The 26,669-nt window shown below is 42.1% G+C and overlaps 1 protein-coding gene and 2 long non-coding RNA genes across 3 annotated transcripts in view; 1 reads left to right on the top strand and 2 right to left on the bottom strand.

Moving 5' to 3' along the window:
• LOC148112010 (uncharacterized) overlaps nucleotides 1-26,669 on the bottom strand; it is a 195,026-nt gene that overhangs the window by 81,228 nt on the left and 87,129 nt on the right. The window lies entirely within an intron of this gene.
• LOC148112014 (vomeronasal type-2 receptor 26-like) overlaps nucleotides 1-26,669 on the bottom strand; it is a 94,622-nt gene that overhangs the window by 46,559 nt on the left and 21,394 nt on the right. Inside the window, exons 4-6 of the mRNA XM_087879207.1 lie at nucleotides 19,151-19,581; nucleotides 15,522-15,734; nucleotides 14,811-14,937 (exon numbers count right to left, since the gene is read on the bottom strand). Coding sequence (XP_087735333.1) covers nucleotides 14,811-14,937; nucleotides 15,522-15,734; nucleotides 19,151-19,581 — 771 coding nt within the window. The remainder of the gene's footprint in view (nucleotides 1-14,810; nucleotides 14,938-15,521; nucleotides 15,735-19,150; nucleotides 19,582-26,669) is intronic.
• On the top strand, nucleotides 2,482-6,256 carry LOC148112015 (uncharacterized). Its single transcript, XR_015730012.1, has 4 exons — nucleotides 2,482-2,729; nucleotides 3,035-3,151; nucleotides 3,591-3,648; nucleotides 4,371-6,256. It is a non-coding gene; the product is annotated as an uncharacterized LOC148112015 (long non-coding RNA).

The raw sequence follows: 26,669 nt of genomic DNA, 5'->3' as shown, positions 1-26,669 counted from the left end.
ATTGCAAACAGGATCACTTTGCAAATTCCATTCTAAGGAGATAAGAAAAGCTCTGATGGATCCGACCAAGATCAGTCTAAGATTCACAGTGACCACACAAATTCCTCTGGTTCTCTCACAAGCAGAAGAAGGCAGAGAGACTTATGGCTTTGCCCAACATGGAACTGGTCTTTTCCCACAATTTCACTTTCCTCCATCAAACCACACAATATTGGACACTTGGCCATCTCACACTCTAGGAATCCCCAATTCTGATATCCCACATCAATCTCAGAACATTTTTCCAAGTTTCACACCCCAATCAAAAAGTACTAAGGCAGGACTGGAACAGAGGTGGGTTTCAGCAGGTTCTGACCAGTTCTGGAGAACCAGTAGCGGAAATTTTGTGTAGTTTGGGGAACCAGTAAATTGCACCTCTGACTGGCCCCACCCCCATCTATTCTCTGCCTCCAGAGTCCCAGCTGATCAGGAGGAAATGGGGATTTTGCAGTAACCTTCCTCTGCCACGTCCACCAAGCCAAGCAACCTCTAGTTCTTGCATCTTGTAGCATTTTAATGTTAATTCTTGCTCTTTCCTTGCCACACATATTTCCACCTTATTTTCTTCAGCTCTTCAAAGTATTTTTTTCTCCAGTTTTATTGGTATAATTTGAAAGAAAAATAATATTTTTGGTAATACATTCATTTTTATTAATGCTATTCTACCCATTAGTGGTAATTGCAAGTTTCTCCATTTCTCCAGGTCTGTTTTGATTTGTTTTTTCAGTTTATAATAATTGTCTTCCTTGAGCGTTGCACATCTTGATGTCAGATGGATACCCAAATATTTCACTTTCTTCACAATTTGGATGTCCAGTGTCTCTGTCATCTCCTTCTTTTGATTTTCTCTCATATATTTAACTAATATTTTTGTCTTATCTTTGTTGATTTTCAGTCCTGCTACTTTCCCATATTCTTCTATTTGCTCTAATAGTTTTGGCGCTGTCTCTATTGGAGCTTCCATGATAAACACCAAATCATCTGCAAATGCTTGTAATTTATATTCTTTTTTTATTTTCATTCCTTGTTCCTTTTCTGATATCTATTTTCTTTGTCATTTCACCTTTGCCCGCTTGGTCTCTTTATATAGTTTGGATCCTATTTATGAATCTGTCTCCAAAATCCATCATTTTCAACTGTTTTATCATAAATTGCCATAATTCACGTTATCAAACACCTTTTGTGCATCTGAAAACAGCAGCGCTATTTGCTTCAATGGGGGTAATTCATAATATTCTAATTCTGGGGAGCCAGGATGGGATCTGAGGGGAGAAGCTCTGGCCTTGGGACTCAGGGGCTCAGCCGGCCTGAGGGGGAGACAGGGAGGCCCTGAGGAAACTCCGGGGCTTAAACCAAGATGGGCTTTATTCAAGCAGCCAAAAGAAGAGATTAAGTTCCACACACAGAACAGAGTTTGAAAAGGGATGAAAAAAGCCACAAAGAGAATTCTAGCTACATCCAGTTTCCTCCTTTCTCTCTTTCTACTAGAGGTTCCCGCCACAAAATGGAGGAGGCTGCGCTTTAGCTGTCCCTCTCACTGCCTGTAGGGGGCAGTCTATACTCTGGCCTTTAAGCCACACCTGGCCTCCGCAGGCACTGAGAGGGACAGCTAAAGCTGGAAAAGACCCTGCATCCTCCATTTTGTTGCCCAAGTCCGTTTTTGGAGAGGATTCTTTTGCCCTCCGTAAAGAGGGGAGGAGTTAGAATAATGGACAAATGCAGTCGAAAGAGACCTCAGAGGTCATCTGTCCAACTGCCCAGTGAAGTGTTTACTAGAGCGTCTTTCTCAGCCTTAGCAACCTGAAGAGGTGTGGACTTCAACTCCCAGAATTCCAGTCAGCATTCAGGGTCCTTCCTCCACCGGGTCCTTCCATGATTTAGTGGTCCCTCTCACTGCCTGTAGGGGGCAGCCTATACTCTGGCCCTTAAGCCATACTTGGCCTCTGCAGGCAGTGAGGAGGACACCTAAAGCTGGCAAAGACCCCTGTGTTCCTTTAGGTACATTTTCACAAGGCCTTTTGGATACGAATAATATTTAATCTTTTGTGGTGTTTCCCTCTCAGCTCCCCTTCATCATCTGGGCCTGGAGAGGAAAACCTGGACTCTCTGGAGCTTTCATTCCAGATCCAAGGGGCGACATTTCAATCTGGGCTCCATCCCCAGAGAAGGGGCAGAATCTGGGGCTCCCCCGACCTCTCCAGGCGACCAACGGTTCCCCCCTCAGAAGGAGCCGCTGTGGCTGAAGGGAATTTGGGGCTTGAAGCCCCTTCAGAGTCGGTTCATCCATGGATAAGCCCCGCCCCCCAGGTGAAGGCAGCCGTTGGTGGTTATTTTTCAAATCTCAGGTCCGGGCCAATTAGAGCCTTGGCTTGTGACATCAGAGGCTCCTCCTGAGCTCATTGGCTGGAGCTCACCATGGCAACCACCAGCATCCTTGGAGAGTCTGGACCACATCATGGAGGCTCTGCTCAACATCCCTGGAAAGTGGCTGGATTGGATGGCAGCACTGGGGGCATCGCAGGGCCTCCCTCGCCTGGGCTCCTCAGGAGGGAGAGACCCTCCCCTTTAAGGCAGAATAAGGGGGGGAGATGAGTGAAATGGGGTTCAACCAAACTCGACAGACGTGTTGATACCTGCCATATCTGCAGCTTCCATACCTGTCACCAAACTCCTCATCCACCATCTCGAAGGTCCTTGTCTCCAGAAAGGGGCTGGGGCTGGGGCTGGGTGGCTGGCGGTGAAGTACACTAGGAAAAATCTGCAAGGTTTAAGGCCCAAAAATTGGCTTCAGGCTGTCCCAGTTGGATGAAGATTGTGACCCCAAAGCGAAAGGTTGACCTGCTTAATGATTTGGGGAAATTAACCTAAACTGTGATTCCGTTGGCCAGATAGTAGTTATTTCCCAAACACACTTGGCTTGGCAACTGAAGTATTCATTTATTTTCATTTTTTATTACTTAGGTCTTTATACCGCCTTTATGATTTCTCTAAATAGCTCAAGGCAGTGAACCTATCTAAGATTCCTTCATTCCCACAAGACCAACCTTGTGAAGGCTGAGAGAGGGACTGGCTCCAGGTCACCCATCTGGCTTTCGTGGCTAAGATGAGACTCGTAAGTACTTAGGGGGGGGGGTTGACTTAATTCCAATGGTCATCACCTTTTCCTGTTATCAGAAATCATAGCAATACAAAGACATCCAAATTGATGGAGAGCCGATATTGACTCCTTTGGAGGGTTTTGAGCAATGACATGCCTTGAGTTGGACTCGGAATCAAATGGGAAGTCAGGAGAGTTTGAAGAGAGATCAGTATTGAGGGATTCTGTTGGCGTTTCTTGAACTAGGCCTCTTTAAGGTATGGGGGGGGGGAGACTTCAACTCCCAGAATTCTCCAACCAGCCAGCATGCAGAATTCTGGGAGTTGAAGACCATCCATGTGTTAAAGGGGCCAAGACTGTGGTTTTTACACAAAGTTGTTGTCGTGTAATTTAATGACTGATGTAGGCTATTGTCATTTGATTGTATTAACCCTCATCTGTTCCCTATTTGTAGGTTAAGATGACAATGAAAAGGAAGTAGTCAATAGAAGCCTACAGCTGAAAGGGACCTTGTAAGTCAACTGCCTGCCTGTCTGATTGATTGACTGATTGATGGATTAATTCTATGTCATCAAGTTGAATGTTGATGCCTAGCAGCCCATAGATGATTTTCTCCATGTAGATCTGCCCCAACCTGGTCCTTCGGGTCTCCCAACCTTCCCCCATCCCCACTATAGCTGCTTACTAGTGATCCTTCCCTTCTTTTCTTTCCTTCACCCATGTCAGCATTACTGACTTCTCCAGGGAGCTTCGTCTGCATTGATTCACAGCATTGAAATTGTGTGGACTCTGAGTGGCCAAAGAGGTAGATGGATGACCTGTCCCCAGTCTGGATTTTCAGGTCTCCCTAAAGTTCACCCCTCCACACAATAATCAAATCCACTAACCTTATCCCAAATTGTCCCCTCCTTCTCTTCCCTTCCCTTCCACCTTTCCCAGAATTAGGAACGTCTCCAGAGAGCTGGTTTTCACTTGATGTGCCCTCAAATATGATATTTTGAACCTGGTGCTTTGTAGCTGAGAACCGATCTGGGTAGATTATATCTAAAGGATCCTTTGACAGGAGACTCCTCTGCAGATTGTCCATTGGGTCTTCACTCCTCTTGCATCTCATTCTAGCAGAAGATGATGGACTCCAAAACCGTAGGAAAAAACCAGAGTGGAAAAGGCAGGTTAGCAAAATTGGCCCTGAACGAAGAGAGGATGTGACTGTGTCTCTCCATTTTTCAAACAGGTGAGCAACAAGGAAGAAATGGTCAATATCCTTGGGAGATCTCTCAGTGACCACTGATGGTCCCAACCTCCAAGTTGATGAACTGAGAGACTCCTTTGACTTTCAGTCCCAGAAATTCCAGAAAAAAAAAATCAATAGATGAAAGATCAGCACAGCTCTCTCCAGGAGAAAGTGGATCAACTTAAGACCACAACAGAAGACCTGCAGAAAACCTGCAGAAGATCATGCCATCAGTTAGAGCTAGAGAAGAAATCTTTGGTGAAATACATTCAAGAACTCCACAAAGAACTGCATGAGGTCACTACCCAGCTGTCCATCTCAATGAAGAGAAAGCTGACTCTGAGAAAGACCTCAAAGAGGTGAGGAACCTTCTGCCAGAGGTTAAGAAGCAGCTCCAGAGTCTACAGAATGAACTGGCTGAGATGGACCACAATTACCATGTGGAGAAAAGCCATTACAGCCAACTGAGAAAGTCGGACTATGAGAGAAAACAAGCAGAAGCACCTCAAAAGTCTGCAGCAGCCACATCTGACCTCCCAGATCTGGCTCTGGCCAGAGTCACCTGGCACACTAGGTAGCAAACCTCCCCCCCCCCCACATCTTCTCCCAGGTATATCAGATGGGAAACATGATGTAACTCTACTTTATTTGAAGGGCACATAAGAGAATCTTGCATGTCTGAAAGTACAAATCTCCCACCAACGCTTTTGGAGGCCTGAAAAGTGAGGGAGGGTCCTTTCTGAGGTTCTTTCTCTGCCAATTATGCACCTGGGGGCTCCCCTCCCCCCTTACCTGATTATTCCCTGTGCAGCATCTTCTCCATCTATTCTTCTATATTGTCATTAATACAGGCGGGATAGTTGAAGAAATAGGATTTTTTCAGGATGCAACCTTTATATCAACTCTCAGACAAAGCTACTTTGATGTTGTTTTAAAAATACCACCCAGTTTTTAGAACAATATTTATGAATTCCTAATAGAGTGCATAAGTAAAATCCAGTAGAAAAGTATATAATTTTTAGCAGGAGGACTTAACAAGCTCTCCTATTTTATATAAGAACAAACGAATGGCAGCTACAATGTGAATCTTTCATTAAGATTTCATTTGTACTTTTTCTCATATCATTTCTTTTTTTTTTAAATCATTTTTTTTATTTCATTCAAAACCTCCAAAAAATGAAAAAAAAATGACAAACAAGCCCCCCAAAGCTAAATAAAACTACATTAAAAAGTGCATAAAAAGAAAAAAGGGAAGAAAAGAACCAGTTCAGGTGAGGAAACCAGGAGTAAGGGAAAACCCCCTGCTGAGTCTGGCTGCCATCTTGGGGGGAGTCGGAAAACCACTTTCCTTCCAGTGGTTCAGCAGCTGCCACCCCTGGATGCTCAGCTAGCAGTCCTGAGTCCTGCAGGTCATTTTCCACCAGATGTCCAGGAATTTCAACCCCTGGCACGGTCCTTCCTGACCTGGGCAACTGGAGAGCCCACCTGGGTTTCTGTCATGTGTGTTTTTCCCTATTGTTTATGGGAGAGGCATTCTTTGTCCGATTCCCCTCATGATTCCTGTCCAGTATGGTTGAACCTCAGATGTAGCCCTCATCTTCCTCTGAGCACACAAGCCCCACAACCATGTCAAGATCCGGCCTCACAGGGGGATTGTGGTTCTTCACACCGTCAGGCAGACTGGATGTCAGCTCTTCAAAGGAAAGCTGCCTTTGGCAATTGACCGATGGTGAGGTTGTCAATGCCATGGGTGTCGAAATGGGGCTCCAATTGTTTTGGGATTTCACTGATGGCAGTTATTCATCATGGGGCAAAAAAAGCACCAATTTAATATTTTAATAATAAAATAATAAATAAGCAAGAAGCAATAAATAAATAAAACTTAGCAACCAAATTAATATTTAAAATTACCAGGCTCCCACTCTTCTTTCTTTTTAGCTTCCAAGGCCAGCCATCCCCACCCAAAAACCCAAAGCAGGAAATGCAAAGCAACCCAGGACACCAGGTGTCCTCAAGAGACCCCAAATCCTCTCCCTTCAGCTAGGACTCTTCTTGTGGACAAGTCCTTGGTCCACTCACTTCTTCCCGCCTCCAAGTTGTCCACTGACTGCAGTCACCTGGGTTTTTCCGCCTCTTGAATGGGATCCATCCAAGAATTAAATAACAATAATATCATCACAACGGGGAAAAACCTGATAACCAAATTAGTTCAAACACTTACCAACCATCACATTGTCGTGCAAGGTAGAAAGTCTAGAGACCCCATTAAAATGCTGAGACGTTTCTGAGGTTTCTGAGACACCAAAAAAAAAAAAAAAAAAAAAAAATCAGACTAAAATAAACCTGAAAGAAAGAAGATCTGAAAGAAGAAATATTTAGAGAGCAATCTTGAATTTAAAATGAATTTATTACAGCCCCAAATACAAAAAAGAAACAGAAAATAAAAGATATAATACATAGTTATATATATATTTACAAATACAGAACTGCTGCGGCCATCCAGACGGAAACCCCCAAAGTTCCTTGGAGACCCTGGAAAGTGACCTTGTTCCTCTTTGGGGTCCTTGCTTGGCTTGGCCTCTGCGTTGAAGGGGTTGCAAGCGACACCAGAAGCACCAGCTGAAGATGAGGAGGCGGCCTCCATCACTGTGGAACCTCCATACCGGAATCCATCAATTCCCACATCACCATCATTGATGAAAGACGATGCCAGACGTTCAGCCCTGGTCAACAATGGGATGGTTGGCATCTCAGCCGTGGCCGCTCTTTGTCCTGGGGCAAAAGAAGCACAGATTGAATATTTTAATAATAATGAAACAGTAAGCAAGAAACAAAACAAAACTGAGCAACCAAATTAAGATCAAAGGCTCCTAGTTTTCTTTCCTGTTGGCTTCCATAGTCCAACCACCCCCACCCAAAACCCCAAAGCAAGAAATGCAAAACAACAAAAGGCATTAAGAATTAAATAACAACAACAATAACAGAATATCTTTCAAATAGAAAAATAAAGAAAAACTGACAACCAAATTAGTTCAAACATTTACCAACCATCACATTGTCGAGCAAGGTAGAACGTCTGACATCCTCCTCCGTTCATCAATGATGGTGATGTTGGGGTTGATGGGTTCCGGTATGTAGGGCTTCACCATGATGATGGCGGCCTCCACATCTTCATTTCATTGCTCTAGTGACACTTGCAGACACCTTTTTCTGGGGATTGGAGAAGAAAAAAAGAATAAAATATAACTGACTGGTAAATTGTTTCTTTAGCAATGATAATAAGGCTTATTCTTAATGGGGGCTCCATTACTGGAGGTTTTCTAGAAAAGATCAGAAAACCATTAGGGGGTTGGACTAGAAGACCTCTGAGGTTCCTTCCAGCCCTGAGGGACTCTATCCTTTCTCCTGTTAGTCCCACCAAGATTTTGAGGGGCTTTCATTGCCTTAAGGCTCCCCAGGTTGTGGTGAGGCCACTCCCCTGATCAGGAGCCACTTACCTGCACTGGTGGAAGAAAACGCAGAGGCCAACCAATGCATAGACCCCAAGGACAAACAAGGTCACTTTCCAGGGGTCTCCAAGGACGTTCTGGGGTCTGTCAAGGGATGGTCGCAGCAGCTCATTTGGGTCCATCTCTCTGTCTCTCTGATCCACTCAAGCTTTTATAGCCTGCATGGCCCCACCCATCAACGGAAAAGAGTTCAACAAAATCCAGCAGGTGTGAGATTCAAATAATTTAACAACCGGTTCTGTGCCCTCGTGACCATTTTAAGTATAAAACAATGGATATTAAGTCTTATGTTGGGGAATTTTACTTTACAGCAGGTGGGGGGAGGGAGGCTGCACAGAATTCAGCACCTGGCACCCAGATTGCTTCTGTTTCTGTCCATTTGACTCGTACGATGGACAGTAGAAATCTTATGATCTGTGTGAAGGTTATAGAGAACAGCAGACTTAACAGTATCTGAATGAGGATGGTATATATTTTATACAGTTTGTCCTGAGAGCATCCACCAGGCAGGGCAACAGTGCAGTGTTGAAAAACGAATAAAAGTAGTAAAAACAGTAAAAGTCTGGCTCTAAAGAGACTCATTATCATGTGAAGCATAAAAAAAAACACCCTATAATTCACTTAGTAATGGCCGAATCAGAAACCTACGGCTGGCAGAACCCAACTTCCCTTCCTGATATAAATTGTGCAGCACAAGATTCCAAGAGTCCTTCAAAGGAAGGTCAAACTGGCCTTGAACTAACACACTCCATGCTCTTTTTCATGGCCAGGAAGCCTACATTGAACAGGAGCTTCTCAAGGGGTTTAGGAAGCACCGGGGAGGCTCCCATCCACAGACCCCCCTGGAAAAGCCAGCCCTTGGCTCCTCTCTGCCCCTCCAGCCAGGAGGACCTTGGGAGGAAAGCATCCGTGGGGGGTGGGGGGGAGATCAGTTTGAGGAACTAAGAGGGGCTGCCAGATCCCCCCCTCCCCATTGACTATGTCAGCCACAACGGAGGGTGAAGGAAGGAATGGGGTTATCAGGAGACGAGGGAAACGGTGGATATCAGAGGAGACTTTAGGCTGAGTTCATAGCTGGGATGAGACAAAGATCAGACACCAGGACATTGCATGAAAAAGGAGTTACAGGTAGTCCTTGACTTATGACCACAATTGAACCTCAAATTTATGTTGTTAAGGGAGATGTTTGTTAAGTGAATTTTGTCCCATTTTACGACCTTTCTCACCACAGTCGTTAAGTGAATCACAGCAGTTGTGAAGTTTGTATCACGGTTGTTAAGTGAATCTGTCTTCTCCCTTGATTTTGCTTGTGGAAAGGTTGCAAGAGGGGGGTCCCGTGACCTTGGGACACAGCGACGGTCATAAGTCCGAACCATTTGCCAAGTGTCTGAATTCTGATCAAATGATCATGGGATGCTAGAAAGGTCGAAAGTGTAAAAAATGGTCATAAGTCACCTTTTTTCAGTGACACCGTTGTAACTTTGAACGGTCACTAAATGAATTCCTGTAAGTCGAGGACTTACCTGTACTATATTCATTAGGGGAAAGTAAGGAAGATCCCCTGTATGAACTCCTACCTGCCTGGTATTTAACCCAGGAGGATTTCTAATTTCTAGATCAAAGGAGGGGGAATCCTTTGGATTCTGCGCAAGATCAGTAGGATCTTGCCAATCTCAGGTAAGGGATCCGCTGGGTCCTCAGCTGGGAGGATCCGAGGAAGAAGGAAGAGGGAAGCCAGCAGCTCAAAAAGAAGCTTGAATGGAGGCGGAAGCCACCACAGCCTTCGATTCTCGGTTCGGTCAGGACGGGGATTTGGATGCAGTTTCTTCTGCAGCATTTTGGAATTTAGAGGCTTCTTTTGTGCATTTTGTGATTTGATTTGAATTAGTTTGTCTGGCAAAGGCCGGCAAGGAGTCTGAAAAGTGCCGGCTTCCTTGGCTTTTTCACCTGGTTTAGCCAAGGTAATTCATGCTAGCTGGGAAGTGGAGGATGGGGCTCAGGGAGGCTGTCAGGGTTCCGACCGATGCCCTAATTGAATCGTGAGCCTCGAGCGGAGCTTCAGAAGAAATCCAGGTGTTGATTAGGAGCTTCAGGTAGGCACGGACCAAGGGAAGCCAACTCTGAGCTCACTTAATTCGCACCTGGGCCCTGACCCTGTTTCCCCTCCCCCCAAGGCAGGGGTGAAATGCTCTCGGTTCTGACCGGATCTCCTGATCCAGTAGCGATGGCGGCGGGTGGTTCGGGGAACCGGTAGCAAAAATCCCTGTGTCCCCCTCCCCCCCCCACAAGCCCAGCTCAGCTGTGCGATCATCAGAGGCTTTTTTTTTTTTTACTTTTAAAAGCATTTTTTCTACAACCTGAAAAATGCTTTTAAAAGTTAAAAAAAGTTGGCCACGCCCACCCAGTCACATTACCCCCCCACCAAGCCACGCCCACAGAACTGGTAGTAACAAATTTTACCTTTCACCACTGGTTCAGTCCCTAACCAAGTATCCTACAGGGAGTCCTCGATTTATAGCCATTCATTTGGCGACAGTTCCAAGTCCCACCGCCATTGAAAAAAATCCATCTATGATGGGTCCTCGCACTTACGACTAGTGCAGCATCCCCTTGGACACAAGGTCACTATTTGGGTGCCTGGCAATCAACACAGATTTATGACCAGGAAAATCAGTGGGCGAAGCGGCGTTTGTGTCATGACTGCAGGATTCACTCAACAACCCCAGTGATTCGCTTAACAACGGTGGCAATAAACATGGTAAAATTCAGCACAACTCACTTAACGACCGCCTAGCTTAGCAATGCCATTTCTGGTCCCAATTCTGGTTGTAAGTGGAGGACTAGCTGTAGGATGGAGCAGCAGTCTGATTTGGACAAGCTTAAGCAGGGCTGGGAGACCACCAGGAATTGCCAGGGGTAGGTTGAGGAGAAGGCAGTGGCCAACCTATCTTGCTATCAAGAAAAGGTGGGGCTTTAGTGACTTTGAGCCAATCAGTAAGTGACTCTGAGTTCTAGTCCCGCCTTAGGCATCAAAGGCAGCTGGGGGTTTTGAGCCAATCACCTGGAGGCCCCGATTTCAATTCCCAGGGCCCAGCTAGGACTTCAGGGCCAGACTCTATGCTGCCCCCTACAGGCAGTGAGTCTTAGCTGAACCCTGGCAAGAGGGAGGGGCTGTGATGGGGGAGGGGCTCTCTGTGTCCAGGAGTTTCTCTCCTTTCCTCTCGGATGGGGCTGCTCTACCCCAGAAAGACCCGGGGGGGGGGAGGGGGGACTTGGGGTCCTGCTGGAAGACGAGGCGGCAGTGGTGACCAGCAGGGCCTTTGCCCAAAATCCGCCCTGCCTTAACATTGACAATGGTTAAGGTATCAGGCTAGGAAGCAATAGATCCTGAGTTCAAGTCCTGCCTTAGCCCTGAAAGCCTGTTTGCTGACCTCGGGAGAGACACTCTCTTTCAGACAAGCCCACCTCACAGGGTGATTGTTGTGGGGAAAAAAGGAAGAGGAAGAGTTGGACATGTTCACCTCCTTTAGTTATTTGTAAAAATAATAAAACACTGGGGAAAAATCTAACAAAAATAAAAACTGGCTTTCCTGCTTCTGTTTGCCTGGAATCTGTCACAGCCTTGTGCAGATACAGGAATTTCTCTTCTCACAAGGAGGAAGAGGGTTTTTTTTAGTCATCCCTTCCAATTTCACTCTCTCCTTTTGCAGGCTTTGGGGGCACCAGTGGGGCATCGGACCCCCTCCCAGCCCTGGGACACAGCAGGTTTCTCTGTTTCTTTGGGAAAGATTCCTTCCCCACTTAGAGTCCGCTTGAGCCCCATCATCCACTTCCCTCCCTGCCTGGGATCAGCTGAATTCCTCCATTCAGAAAACAAGAAAAAAGGGAGTTTGCACAGAGCCTCAGGGTCAGCCTCCATTCTTCCACATGGAAAGGTCACTCTGACCCCTCCCCCCCAAGCCAAATTCCCCCTCGGTTCCTGGACACCTCCAGACATCACTCGGCTGAGCTCACATTAGGGCCAGGGAGGCTGAGAATTGGGACGGAAGGGACCACAAACCTTTCCAGCCACAAGAGACACTTAAACACAGATTGTGGCCTCACACACACTCCTCAATGGTGCCTTTATGTGGCAGTGGGAAGGGTTATGGGATCAATATGGATTCAATACTCATCCTGTAGGGCTGCCCCATCTGTTGTCCCTGGTGACAGATGGAAAATTGTGAATCCCACTCCTGACACCAGTTTCTCTGGAATCAAACACAGGAGCCAAAAAACCAATAATCCAGGCTCACTGCAGTTGTTATTTATTTAGCATCCATTGGAGGAATTTCCTCCAGAAAATAGTGGGAGGAAATTTTTACAGACAAAAGGATGCACTCATATTTATACATTCCAGGAAAGGAGGAGAAAAGAACAATCATACATATGCATATTTCATTTAATAGATGATGTGAGCATGAATACTCAGAATTAGCAAGTTACCTCCCCAGCCTTGTATTGTTGCTACCCTCAAGAAAGAGTTATTGTGTAAACAAAAAGAAACGTCTCAGTTGCCACAGCAGTTTGGGTGAAATGTACTGAGAAATGAGGGCATCAACTTTGCTCCATACATTCCTTCTATATTTCTGTCTTGCTAACATTCTTCCATTTCTCCAAGAAATTTGTCTCCTCACAATCTTCCACACACCTTTTATTTATTTCAAGAAAAATAGTTGGCCCACTCATGCATGCAGAAGAGCTTGGACCATTTTCTATGTTTGGACTGTGGAAAATGTTAAAAGTTGAAATTCCTCAGTCTCACATTTACACATTTCTTCTGGCTGTAAACTGCTCCTTTGTCAAGAATTCAATAATTTCCAAATTTGAAACATACAGTAAACATATGATTTTCTTTAACTCCTGCATACTATCTAAATGAAAGAATATCTCCTTTCAAATAAAAGAACCGTTAACAATTCTTCCAATATCACATTTGTGTTATATCTCATGTTTTTACATTTGTTCTGCCCATAAGATGCTCCTTTGTGTTGAGGTCTGGCCTCAGAAGGATAATGTAGCACTTGGGGATGAAGATGCAGCCCAGCAGCCCAGCACTGGAGGCCAGGATGGAGAAGACCTGCACAGCCACCATGGATTTCCCTTTGGTGCTCAGGTAGGTGGGCACAAAAGTCACCCAGACACTGCAGAAGACCAGCATGCTGAAGGTGATCAGCTTGGCTTTGTTGAAGGCCCCAGGCAGGTTCCTGGCCAGGAAAGCCACCGTGAAGCAGATGGCAGCCAGGAAGCCCATGTAGCTGAGGGTGACGTAGAACATGACAACGGCCCCTTCGTTGCATTGCAGGATGATCTCTCCAGGATGGGAGTGGAGGTCAGAGTCAGAGAAGGGGGGAGAAACTCCCAGCCAGATGGAGCAGATGATAATTTGGACAGAAGAAGAAGAAAGGATGATGGAGTTGGCCAAGCTCTTCCCCAACCATCTCTTCACTCGGTTTCCTGGTTTTGTGGCCAGGAAGGCCAGCACCACCGTGATGGTTTTGGCCAAGAGAGAAGAAATGGCAACTGAGAAGATGATGCTGAAAACCGTTTGTCGGAGAAGGCAGGTGGCTTTCCTTGGTTGACCAATGAAGAGAGAAGAAGACAAGAAACAAAGCAGGAGGGAGACCAGGAGGATGTAGGAGAGGTCCCGGTTGTTGGCTTTGACCAGAGGAGTTTCTCGGTATTTCATGAAAATGATTAAAACAAGGCCTGAGTTTAGGAGCAAGAGTAGAGCAAAAGAGACCAGGATTATGCCCAGATGTTCTTCATAAGACAGGAAGGTTATGATTTTGGGTATACATTGGACTCTGTCCTCATTTGGGTATTTATCATCTGGGCACTTGGTGCATTTTTCCGTATCTGAGAAAGCAAAAAAGCAATATATCTTTAATATTCTGTCCTTTTCTCTTGGAAGAAAAACCTTCTTTAGATAACGGCTGATACCACAGGCATTTTCCAAGAAGTATTTCTTAACTATTTCATTAAAAAGAGCATAAGAAGGATATTTTTTTTCTTAAAAAATGTAGCTAGGTATATAATGTTAATTATTTCCAGTGTAATGTGTAGAATCTTCATAGGAGCCTACATTATTAGAGGTTAATAATGAATCATATAATCTTTTTAGGCAAACATCCTTAGTCCTGCCACATGGAAGTTAATATCCTGGACTTAGAGGATACCTACAGCATCTTGTAACATCTGGAAGCAACCTGGAATTAAGGAGAAACTTCCTATCAGGGAGAGCAATTAGCCAGTGGAACAGCTGGCCTCCAGAAGTTGTGGGCGCTTCAACATTGGAGGTTTTTAAGAAGAGACTGGACAGTCACTTGTCTGAAATGGTATAGGGTCTCCTCCTTGAACAGGGGGCTGGACTAGAAGACCTCCAAAGTTCCTTCTACTCTAATCTGATTGATAGATTGATTGATTGATCTATATGATTGGAAGACTATTTGTGTAATGAGTTCCCCCCATAACTATCCACAGCACCACATTATGGCCCAGTAACACCTTCTCAGTATCCTCAAGGGAGGCCAATAAATGATGAGTTGCAAGGTCTTTCAGAAGGTGGACCTGAAACAATTCATCTAGTTTCAAAGATCTCAGATGTTCCTACAAAGATGAATTTAGCAGCACATATCCAAACTAAAAAGCAGAAGAGGTATTTCCTCTGCTGTTAGTAAAGCTTGCCCAGTCTGCCATCCCTCCTCGAATCTCTTTCCCAGCCCCTCCTTCCAAGTCTTCTTGATTTAATTCCTTTTAGATAAGAAATTGTGCAGGTTAAAAATAAAAAACCCATGTGAGCTTCGATCTGTCTTTTAACTTGCACTTTCATGAAAATGTTCTGGAAGGATCCACTTCCACAAAGCCTCCCGTTTTCCTCAGTGTGACCCACCTTCCTGAGTGGAGAAGGTCCCCTCCGGACAAGGAAGGCAGTCATAGCAGCAAACTGGCTCTCCTTCTCGAGCCCTCTTGACAAATCCAGGATGACAACTTTCCACACATTTGGACTGAGGCAGGGACTGAGCAGAAGAAAAGGAATGCCAAAGGAAATATGTTAGGACTCTCCATCCATGGAAAATGGGAGGAGAAATGGACATTAGACAAGTAGCCTCTGGTCTTCACTGAGATAAATATGAAACCTCTAACTACTTCTAAACAGATGCAGGAGGTATAATAACTGGCAAATTCTTCCTTTAGTTCCTCCCTTTTGCTTCTGGCATATAACATTATAATAAGATACTTTTCTATTTAATGTAGTCCAGAGGGATGGAGGTGAAACAAGTTTTAAATATGATGATATATTCTTATTAAAACTGATAATAAAGTTTACTGTAAAAGATTTAGGAAATTTTATTCTATTAGGTTTTTTAATATGAAATTAAACTGTGATGAAGAAAAAAAGCTCAGACCAGTAAGAACTTGAAAGGTTTCCATAAAACATGGCAAAGCTACTCCACTTAGGTCCCATCTGTTGAAGAACTTCCATGAGATGACACCACCTGGCATGGGAGGCCAACCACCCTGGAGACTCTAGGCTTTGCCCACTGGAAATGAGACCTCAGGCTTTGGAAAAACAGAGAAAAGACACCAACATTTCTCCCACCTTATTGAGTAACTTTATCTGTGAAAGAGTATCTTGGTCGATAGAAAATCTCTGTCTTTTAAAATACGCCAGTCTCTCTCGCCTGGGATCCTCCTTGGGGAGAACCAAGAAGCCCCGTACGACCAGATCTGCTATTATCTCTCCATTTTGGTCCAAGTACAGTTTCCTCTCAGAAATATTCCAAAATTCGTTCTTCTCCAGAAAGGGATGAAACTAGAATGGGAACATCCAGGAATTTGAAAAACAGAAAAACTTTGTTTCTTATGCCACATTGAATCTTTCTTCTACAATTGTCTAATCTCCAAATATGCTTAATTAGGATACAAATGCGGCCATTATCTTCATAAGTGAACAAGAAAGTTTGAGAAAAATTTGTCCATCATATACTGACAAAATATAGAGATAATTGACACAATTGGTCAATTATAGGGAACATTCTAGAGCAGATAACAAATAAAATGAACAGAGAAAAAAAAGTTGATTCATAAACTCTTTGAAATCAAGAGGTTGATTCCCAGAAAGCAGGGGTTGATCAAGAAGAAAGTTGTCAGGCTAATCTTCTCCCTGGTCATCCTGATGGAAAACACCTCCAGATGTGCCAATTCTATTTGATTGTAATGCGACATTAACCAAATTTTGCAGAACAAATCTCCCACCAACTCTTTTCTCAGCCTGAGAAGTTAGCCAGGATCCTTTCTGAGTTTCTTTCTCTCCCATTATGCAGCTGCAGGATTCTCCCCTCTTCTCTGATCCTTCTCTGGGCAGCCTCTCTTCCCCTCATCCCAAAAGTCATTCTCACACATCATCACGCTTCCTAAATAGATTATGGGAACTCTGGTGATATCACTGGATTTCAGTAAAGGACTCACAAACAATTTTGTGATGTGATTAGAAACCTGAGGGGTGGATAATAAGCGGATAAAAACTGTCTTCAAAATGATACTCAAATAGTTTTTAACCCTTTTCAATCTTTCCTATGAAACCTGAAGGTGATGAATAACAATTTGCCATTGGTCATCAATTTTTCTATGTTGTCATTAATACAGTAATTAATACGATCTTAGAATAAGCTAATTTGATTTGATTTAAAGAATATCAAGCTTTTCAATTTGCAAGCCTTTTTTGAAACTTCATTTAAAAAGTTTGATAAAATAACAATGGTTTTAAATCAACCTAAAGACGATAATCAGAAGCAAGCAACAATTGTTTGAATCAGATGGATTGGATGGATGGACTGGAACTTAATTTCCTGCTGGCATCCCTGAAGGAGGAGTCTGGTTTGAAGGCAGGCTGCTTGGAGATGGCTGGAGAGGCCATGGACCCTGAAGACTCAAAGTGGGCAGAACGGATGACTGAAGAAATGGATTCTTTCAAGAAGATTGAGGGAGATTGAGGGAATGGACTTGTCATATTTAACTGGAAAAAAGTCTTAAGAGTCATTGTGTTTCAATTTACAGGAGGTCCTGTGACTTTGGGGAATGGAAAGCAGTTGCTGGGAAAGATCCTAATTAAAGTTTTAAGGAAATGAATTATTATTAAGAATCAAACAAAGGTGGTTAACCCTGGACAGATTCTGGATGGATCAGAGATAATGATTGTAGTGATAGATAAGAAGCTCCTGTAAGTTTTCTGTGAGTTAAATACAATAGCAGATAACAGACCATTTTGAAGTTTTTAAATTTAATTTTATTGTTGGATTGCCTGTTAACTACATTTTTTATATACAGCAGATAGATGACAGGTCAAGTAGTTGCAAATAGATGTGTAGTTTATAACTGTGGGCCTATTTTGCAAGGGGGAGAAACTATTATTGCTGTATTGTATTCAACTTGAGGACCCAGTTTTTGGGGGCAATAAGCTGACTTTGTATAAATATACAAAAGTATGAAGGCTATTGCTTAACACATTGTAAGCCGCCCTGAGTCTCCGGAGAAGGGCGGCATATAAATCAAATTAAAATAATTTTTTTTAAAAAAACTGGGGGGACAATATGCATGTTTTTGTCTGTTTTTAATGCACAATTTAAAAATATATATTTTGTCCAGTTTTGTTTTGTCTTTGTAATAGTTTTATTTTCCAAAACTTGTATTTTACCTTTTTGAATAAAATAAAATTTAATAAGAGGAATATCAAGTTTCCAGAAACAATATTTATGATTAGGACACAGAGAAAGGTGCATGAGTAAAAAGCAGAAGAAAAATATCTGATTTTAAGCAACTAGGACTTTACTAACAATAGAGTATTATATAAGAACACGAATGATGGACTGGAAGAAAGATGAGGGATACCAAACTTGATATGCATATTTGTGCAAATGATCTCAAAATCGTAGTTAACTGGAAACAGAATCGGAGTCAGCAGGGAGATGTTCATGGAAAGAAGGCAAATGCAGCCATAAGAATCTCAGGAAGTGAATGGTGTGGTTTGGGGAGACCCCAACTCAAGGACCAGGTTCCCTTGCAGGCACCACGCTTGGAGGAGAATTTGCACAAAATCTACGTGTGAACTTCAGGGAAGGAGAAATAAGCCAAGGAAGAGATCAAAGGAGCTGCTCTTAGCCTTGAGGAAAGAGAACAAGGAGAAGAGCTGAAGATCAGGAGGAGTCTGGGAGCCCCTTTTCCAACTGACACAATCTCTCGGTTGGAGAAGGGAGGATGCAGCCCTCTTCCAATCACTGACACAGGTTACACACAAGCATAAGATCTGCTCACTATTATTCCAGAGTGTCAGACACAGAAAAAAGGAATTCAGTTACAAAAAAGGAGATTTTAACTGAATGAGAGAAAAAAATATGATAAAAGGATGAGCTGTTTTAGAGCTGAGCCAGTAAAGCAGAGAAGTTCTGTCTCCTCTTCATGGATTATCTGAGTTGAAAGACTGAGCAGCCATCAGTCAGAGAAGCTTTAACTGGGATTCCTGCAGAGAGGAGGGGTTGGGCTAGATGGTCTCAGGGTCTCCTCCAAATTTATAAAGGCTGTCATGCCACAACATGTATCTACTGTGCAGTTGTTGCTGTAGCCCCACCTAGTGGCCGGGGGCAGATAAGCCTAACTGTATGGTCTGAAGCCAGACTCCCTTTTCTCTCAGCCTTTGGAGGAGACGGAAGCAGCCGGTTTGACCGAGACACATGGTCATCCGGAGGCCTCCGTCCCTCACACGGAGCATCGCTGGAGAGGTTCCAGCTGCTTCTTTGTTGGCTGTTAGTTAATGCTGCCTTTCTACTATTTATCTTTGATTCTCATTCTTTGCACTTCCTCAGTTTCTCCGTGCCCTCTTCTCCCAATGAAACACCCAGATCCACTCCAGGCTCCCTTTCACTGGAGGAGAAGAGGGGGGTTTAGCTGCCTGTTGAGCTGCACACAGACCCACCAGCAGTGGGGATGGAACAAAGGGGAAATTCCACCATGCTCATCACAAATCCACAAATATAGGAATGTATTTAAGAAAGAATACAGCATTTTTAAATGAGCAGTGTGTAATATTAAAATGCCATAGTATCTACTCTTTGGAGCCATTATTCCCTGAGTAATTGAATTGGCTAGATCTGTTGAGTTGGTTCCCCTCCTTCTCCTCTGGATTCTTCCTCCAAAGGATCTCAGATTAATGGATCCATATCAGGACCCCCATACCTGCCACGGCTGCAGCCTTGGAGACCCCAAGATCTTTTCTCCCTCCTTCCTTCTCCTCCTCAATCTGGAGGAATAAGCGGCATTCAAGGCCTGGGCCAGAGTCTTCATGATACTGTAACATAGATAGTGATTTGGGGCCCGGATCCTGTTTCTTTTCTTCTGGGTCTCCTGTGGGGCTTTCTGGGTGCATCTTCTGCGGCCTTTGACAGAAAAGACGTTCTTTGAAAGAGAACAGAGAAAATAAAGATCTTGAAACTTTCCTTCCACAAAGAAATGGGGTTCAAAGGCAGAATCCATTGGCCTTTCTTTTGGCAGATAACCAAAATTCCAAATACTATGGATGTATTTGAGAAGTCTATGCTTGTTTATTTTATACCCTATAAAATTTGTGAGGATCCAGACTTTCCCTTCAATGGGTCCTGGCAGACGCATAAACGTTAAATGGAAAGGAAGAATTCTGTCCTTAATGGAATCAAGTTCTATGAAGTGAACAAAGACGTTGACTTGTCTCCACTTAGAGAGGGAATCCCTGAGGGCTGTTGTGTATCCAGTTGTTGAGAACAGTTGTGATACAACCACACAAATTCCACTCCTGACAAGCAGAGGAGGAAAAATCCTCATGAAATTCTCTCCCTTCTCTGTGTCTGAAGCAAAGAGGCCAATCAAGGTCCATCTGAAGTGGAGGAGCAGGTGGACAATTGCTGGGTACTGGAATCCTTCTTTGGGGAACATCCGGTGGAAAAAGGGGAATTTCCTTTTATCACTCACATCCTCTGAAACAATTGTATGACTGATCTGAAAAAGCAATGAAGAATGTTGTTATATTTGGGGTCAGATCAAGTCCAAAATATTAGATTTTAATAAATCCAACCTGGTTCTCATGAATGTATTAGAATAGTTTGTTAATCAGACATTGTTTAAAATATTAAAGACAGAATATTAGCAAGATTGTATCATAATAATGGAAAATAAGCAAATTATTATTAAATTATTAGTCTGCCTGGTGGCTCAGCAGACTAATAGCATTATGATTAACACCAGCTGTCTGCAATTACTGTAAGTTCGAATCTCACCAGGCTCAAGGTTGACTCAGCCTTCCATCCTTTCTAAGGTAGGTAAATTGAGGACCCAGTTTGTGGGGGCAATAAGCTGACTTTGTATAAATATACAAAAGTATGAAGGCTATTGCTTAACGCATTGTAAGCCGCCCTGAGTCTCCGGAGAAGGGTGGCATATAAATCAAATTTTTTAAAAAATAAAAAAATAAAAAAAATGTAAAACATATTACTGTATCACCCCTATAATTTATCACAATTAGATTAACACGTGCAAATGCCAATGGAGTAATCTATTCCAATAAAGAGCCTATTATAATTTTCGAGGATTGCTGCATCTTTTTTTGCTTCTATATCCCAGATTATTTCTGGAGGAAATTTTTTAACTTCTTTCTCCAGTTATACAAGAAACAGGCAGACCTCCTAAATTTATTTTTTAGCTGGTTCGCATCTTAATCAGCTGCTTTCCAGCAATGCTTTCCTCCACTCCTTATCTTAATTATTTTAGCTGGTTCACAGTATAATTTTAACTGCACACCAACCTTCTCCTTAACTTCTCCTAAATCTATTATAAAACTGGTTCACAACTCAAGTAGTTACCTTCTAGCAATGCTTTCCTCCACTCCTACCCCTATTTTTAACTGGTTCACAACTTTATTTCAATTGATCCCCAGGTATAGTCTCCTCCACTCCTAACTTTTTATTTTTAGCTAGTTCACAGTTTTGCTTTAACTGTTGACCAGTGTATGCTTTCCTCCACTCCTAGCTCAATATTTTGGCTGGTTCACAGCTTTGCTTTAACCGTTTTCCAGCCCATGCTTTCTCCCACTCCTAACTTTTCCTTTTTTTTTTAAAGATGTAAATGGATAAAATTTGGAACAAAATTGATTGAGGGAATGTGAATAATTGTACTTATTTTATGCCGGACCAAACCCTTGCTTTAAAACAATGTATTTTATGTTTTATGTTTAAAAAAATAAAATAAAAAATTTGGGGAAAAAAAAAGAAACAGGCAGACCTCATAGCCTAATAAGATTTCTCAGTTGCATAATCCAAGTTTGGTCTTTAATTGAAGTTTTGTCTGTTCCAACAGCCACAATTTTTAGAGTCTGCCAGTTTCCATAGATTACATTTTATGCCAATGCCCATATTTTCTGAATTTAGACAAAGCAGAAGTTGTGTAAATTCCCAAATCAGCTCTGAGGGCAGCAGCTGGAGTCCTTTTACCCACCCAAAGATCCTCCTCAGAGGCTGAGATTGAGTTGGTTCATGGGGGAAAACTGGGCCTCCTATACTTTAATAATTGGGGCTGAGGAAGCTGGAGAGCTATGAGGTTTTCATTTAAGCACCACTTTCACTCCTGCCCTTTCTCTAACTGAGCTCCTTGGATGATGAGGGAGCCAAGATTCAGGCTCAGAGAAAACAACCCCAGGTAAGGAAAGGTGTTACTTGCTCTAATGGCTGACCATCTATGGCTATGGTGTCATTTCACAAAGACCATAACTTGCTTTATAAATTATCAGATAATTATTAAGACAAAAACAATCCAAGTCTATACAATCCAAAGGGTAAGTATGATAATATCACATTATCTGTATAAATCAGTGTATTCCAATAGGAATTTAGCAGGCTAAGCATGTGTACTTATAACAGAACTTATAACAAAATAAAAGGGTTGGAAGGGACCTTGGAGGTCTTCTAGTCCAACCCCCTGTTCAAGCAGTAAACCAGGCTTAAAAGCAGTAACTGTGAGAGGGATCCTGGAATCTTAGTGGACAACCAATTAAATATGAGTCAAGAGTGTGCAGCGACAGCCAAAAAAGCCAATGCAATCCTAAATTGCATTAACAGAGGGATACAATCAAGATCAAGAGAGGAACTAATACCACCCTATAAAGCCTTAGTAAGACCACACCTAGAATCCTGCATCCAGTTTTGGTCACCACACTATAAAAAAGATGTTGAGACTCTAGAAAAAGTGCAGAGAAGAGCAACCAAGAGAATTAGGGGACTGGAGGTTAAAACATACAATGAACGGTTGCAGGAACTGGGCATGGCTGATCTAGTGAAGAGAAGGACCAGGGAAGGGATGATAGCAGTCTTCCAATATTTGAGGGGCTGCCACAGAGAGGAGGGGGTCAAGCTGTTTTCCAAAGCACCCAAAGGCCGGAATAAAATACGTGGCTCAGATAAAATAAGGGGAATTAAAATTAGGCATGATGATTACAGAGTACGAGCATTCGCAAATGACCTGGTTGTGACTTTGACCCAACCAGTACAATCGGTTATAGGTCTAATGGATATAATTAATCAATATGGACAAGTATCTGGATTTAAAATAAATGCAGGGAAAACAAAGATAATAATTAAAAATATGGTTATAAGTCAAAAAGAAGAAATAGAAAGAATAACAGGATTTGAAACAGTAAAAAAGGTTAAATGTTTAGGGGTTTATATTATGACATCAAATGCAAACTTATATAAGCATAATTATGAATTGTTGTGGCAAAAAATACAGAAAGAGATGGAAAACTGGAAAAAATTGCAACTATCGTTGTTGGGAAGGATAGCTGCAGTGAAAATGAATATCTTGCCAAAGTTCTTATTCCTTTTTCAAATGATACCAATATTGAAAAAAGATGGAAATTTGAATGAATGGCAGAAGGGCATTACTAATTTTGTGTGGGCAGGAAAGAGACCGAGAATAAAACAAAAAATAATGCAAGATATATGTGAAAGAAGAGGTCTCAAAATGCCTAATTTAAGATTGTATTATGAGGCAGTTGCCCTCTCAGCAATTAGTGATTGGATTAATTCAACAGAAGAGAGAATATTGAATATTGAGGGATATGATTTCTTATATGGATGGTATGCATATTTACTATATGATGAAAAAGGTGGACAAGAATTTTAAAAGTCATATATTAAGGAATGCATTACTACGTGTATGGAAAAAGTATAAATATAAATTAAATAATAAATTACCTATATGGGCAATACCTAGACATACGATAGAGAATATAAGTGTAGAACAGAAACAAGATGTGATTACTTACAAAGAGCTTCTTATTATGGAAAGAGGTACATTGCAGTTAAAGTCTTTAGAGGTATTAAAGGAAGAAAGGATAATTCAAACTTGGTTTCAGTATGGACAGTTGTACAAGAGATGGAAAGAGGATCAGAAAATTGGTATCTTGCAAAATGAGGAAAATTTGATAAAACAAATTAGGGATCAAAGTCTAATGCATATTAAAAGGTTGTATAATGCATTGATAGAAATAGATTCAGAAACTGAGTTAGTGAAGGACTGTATGATAAAATGGGCACAAAATATCAGGAAACCAATAATGATGGATACATGGGAAAAAATATGGGTTAGAAATGTAAAATTTACCCAAGCCCAAAACCTGAGGGAAAATTTTTACAAAATGTTTTATAGATGGCACTTAGATACCAAAAAGTTAGCTTGTATGTATCTAAGTTTACAACCTACGTGCTGGAGATGTAAATGTGATGATGCAACGTATTATCATATATGGTGGACATGTAAAAAAATTAAGGCATTTTGGATTAAGATATGGTGGATTATACAAAATATTCTTAAAAAGAAGATAAAATTTACTCCACAGTTGTTTTTATTGGGTATAATTGTACGGTTATAGAGACTAATTTGATTCTGAACTTAATAACTGCAGCCAGACTTTTGGTGGCGCAGTATTGGAAGAAGGAAGACCTACCTACTATTGAAGAATGGACATTAAAAGTAGCTAATTTGGTGGAGATGGCTAAAATCTCTGCATATTTGAAGGATCGCTCGAATGAAAGATACATATTGGAATGGAGAAGATGGATTGATTATATTCAAAACAAAAATGGGACTAAAAAGTTGCAAATAGCTTATGAATGAAATATTTAGGTGAACTCTTCTATTCTTATATTTTGGTATGTATGGGGGAGTTAAAGTGTAAGGGGGAGTTAAGAACTTATAGTTAGTTTGTTTATGTTTGATTATGTTTGTTAAATGCGATACCCTGTATTTTGCTCTGGGAAGTCGGGGGGGGAGGGAGAAGGGAATGGGTGGGGGGAGGAAGGGGGGGGAAATTTGTTTGTAAAAATATTTTAAAACTTTTCAATAAAAAAAAAAAGAAGTTGTGGGAGCTTCATCACTGGAAGCTTTCAAGAAGAGACTGGACCGTCATCTGTCAGAAATGGTGTAGGGTCTGCTTGGACTAGATGACCTACAAGGTCTCTTCCAACTCTCTTAATCTGTATCTATCTATACTTTTCCAGACAAGTGGCTGTCCAGTCTCTTCTTAAAAGCCTCCAGTGATGGACCACCCACAATTTCTGAAGGGTAGACGTTCCATTCCTCACCATTAGGAAATTTCTCCTTAGTTCTAGGTTGTTTCTCTCCTTGATTAGTTTCCATCCACTGTTTCTTGTCTTGTCTTCTAGTACTTTGGAAAATAGGTGGACCTCCTCTTCTCTGTGGCAGCCCCTCCAATATTGGTACATTGCTATGATGTCATCCCTCGTCCTTTTCACTAGACTAAACATCCTGAATTCCTGAAACTGTTCCTCATATGTTTTAGTCTCCAGACCCTTAATCATCTTTTCTGCACTCTTTCCAGAGTCTCTACATCTTTTTTAGAATATGGAGACTAAAACTGGATGCACTACTCCAAGTGTGGTCTTGCCAGGGCATTATAAAGCAGTACCAATACTTCATGTGATCTTGATTTTATCCCTCTGTTAATGCAACCTAGGACTGAATTTACTTTTTTGGCTGCTGCCACAGATGGCTGGCTCATATTTAAGTGATTGTCCACTCAGACTCCAAGATCCCTCTCACAGTTACTGCTATGGAGCCATGTTTCACCTCATCTGTAAATGGTTTTTCTAGCCTAAGTATAAAACCTTACTTTTCTCTACAATGAATTACAGTTTGTTAGATAGGCCCAGGATTCAAGTCTATCTAGATCCAACTGGATCTTCAGCCTATCTTCTGGGATATTGGCTACTTTTGCCAATTTAATGTTGTCTTCAGATTTGATGATTTCCCCATTTCTCCCCTCATCCAAATCATTCATGAAGATGTTGAAGAGAACTGGGCCTAAAATGGAACCTTGGGGTCCCCCACTGCTTGTTTCCCTCCATGCAGACGTAGTTCCACTGAGGACCACAGGCTGAGCCCTTCTGGACGTGATGCTGTCCATCCCACATATTTTTAGCTTACCAAGAAATAGGTTGTGGTTTACTTTGTCAAAGCCTTTCTGAAATCCAAGTACTGTATACTACATGCACTGCATTTCATTGGATATGGAAGGCATCATTTATGTGTGAAAATGAAGATGCCAATAGAGGCCCCAACAACCAGGGATATTTTTTTGATCAGTTAAATAGTTGGTAGAATGTCTTCTTCAGGGAACATATTGCTTGCATTTCAGGCCTTTTATGATCAATCTCAACATGAACATAATGGGGTAAAATATTGATGTTTTTGTTAATATGGAGAAAAGCAGCTCTTGAATTCCATGGAGAAGACATGATTGCATCTATTGCTCACCCACCACCACCCACCCCTCACTTTACCAGAAGGAGAAAAACACACACAAACCTGTGGGACTTTGTAGGTGCCTCCTAATGTTGAGATCTGGATGGAGAGATCTCGGTCAGCTGTATCAAGAAGAGCCAGGAGGTTCTCCCTCCTTCCACAGCTGTAGTTGGGGACATTGGCTTCTCCAGTGGAGAGCATGTCCACCAAGGCATCTGAAGTGTGAAAAGTGCTCCAATAGTTGTCATGGATGTTGTAGCCCAGTGTGAGATTGTGTAGGAGCTGGGAATTCTTGTTGACCATTTGAATGGTAAAAATTAAAATCAAGCCATATGAAAAAACATAAGAATTCCTATTGTTTAAAAAATATTATAATCAACAGCCACAACAAATACTTTTGTTATATATAATATATATAATCCTCCACAAGCCTACTGAGCCTTAAACCAACATTGATCCAAAAGCAATGATCAGTTACACAAATATGGAAATGGGCTGAGGTACAGCAACTACAACTGATTCCACCACTACTTTAAATAAAACTCATTATCCAAGTGATAAATTAAGGATTGAACTGAGGGAGGAAAATAATCTGCAGGCCTTTCAGCTTTTTTTCAGACCCCTTTTTGAGTCTCTTTCACAAAATCAGACCAAAGAGAGAAGCCATGGAAATCAAAGTCATTCAGGAAATTATACATATTCCCCAATATAGGAAGAAATGAAAAATAAAAAACTGAAAAAAAGGAGAGTGTTAGAATTGAGGGAGTGCAACTCGATCACCCTCAATGACTTACGAATCATGGAAAACAAACTGAAGAGAAGGAGCCTCGTTGAAAAGCAATTTTGCATGCAATCTTTCCTTTCCATTAGTGACTATACTGATTAGATGGTCTCCTGGCCTGTAATAGTT

This window comes from Pantherophis guttatus, chromosome 15 (genome assembly GCF_059756535.1).
Source record: "Pantherophis guttatus breed Tessera chromosome 15, ASM5975653v1, whole genome shotgun sequence".
NCBI classification, from domain to species: domain Eukaryota; kingdom Metazoa; phylum Chordata; class Lepidosauria; order Squamata; family Colubridae; genus Pantherophis; species Pantherophis guttatus.
The sequence above is the reverse complement of the archived record's forward strand: the minus strand, read 5'-3'. Positions and strand labels throughout refer to the sequence as shown.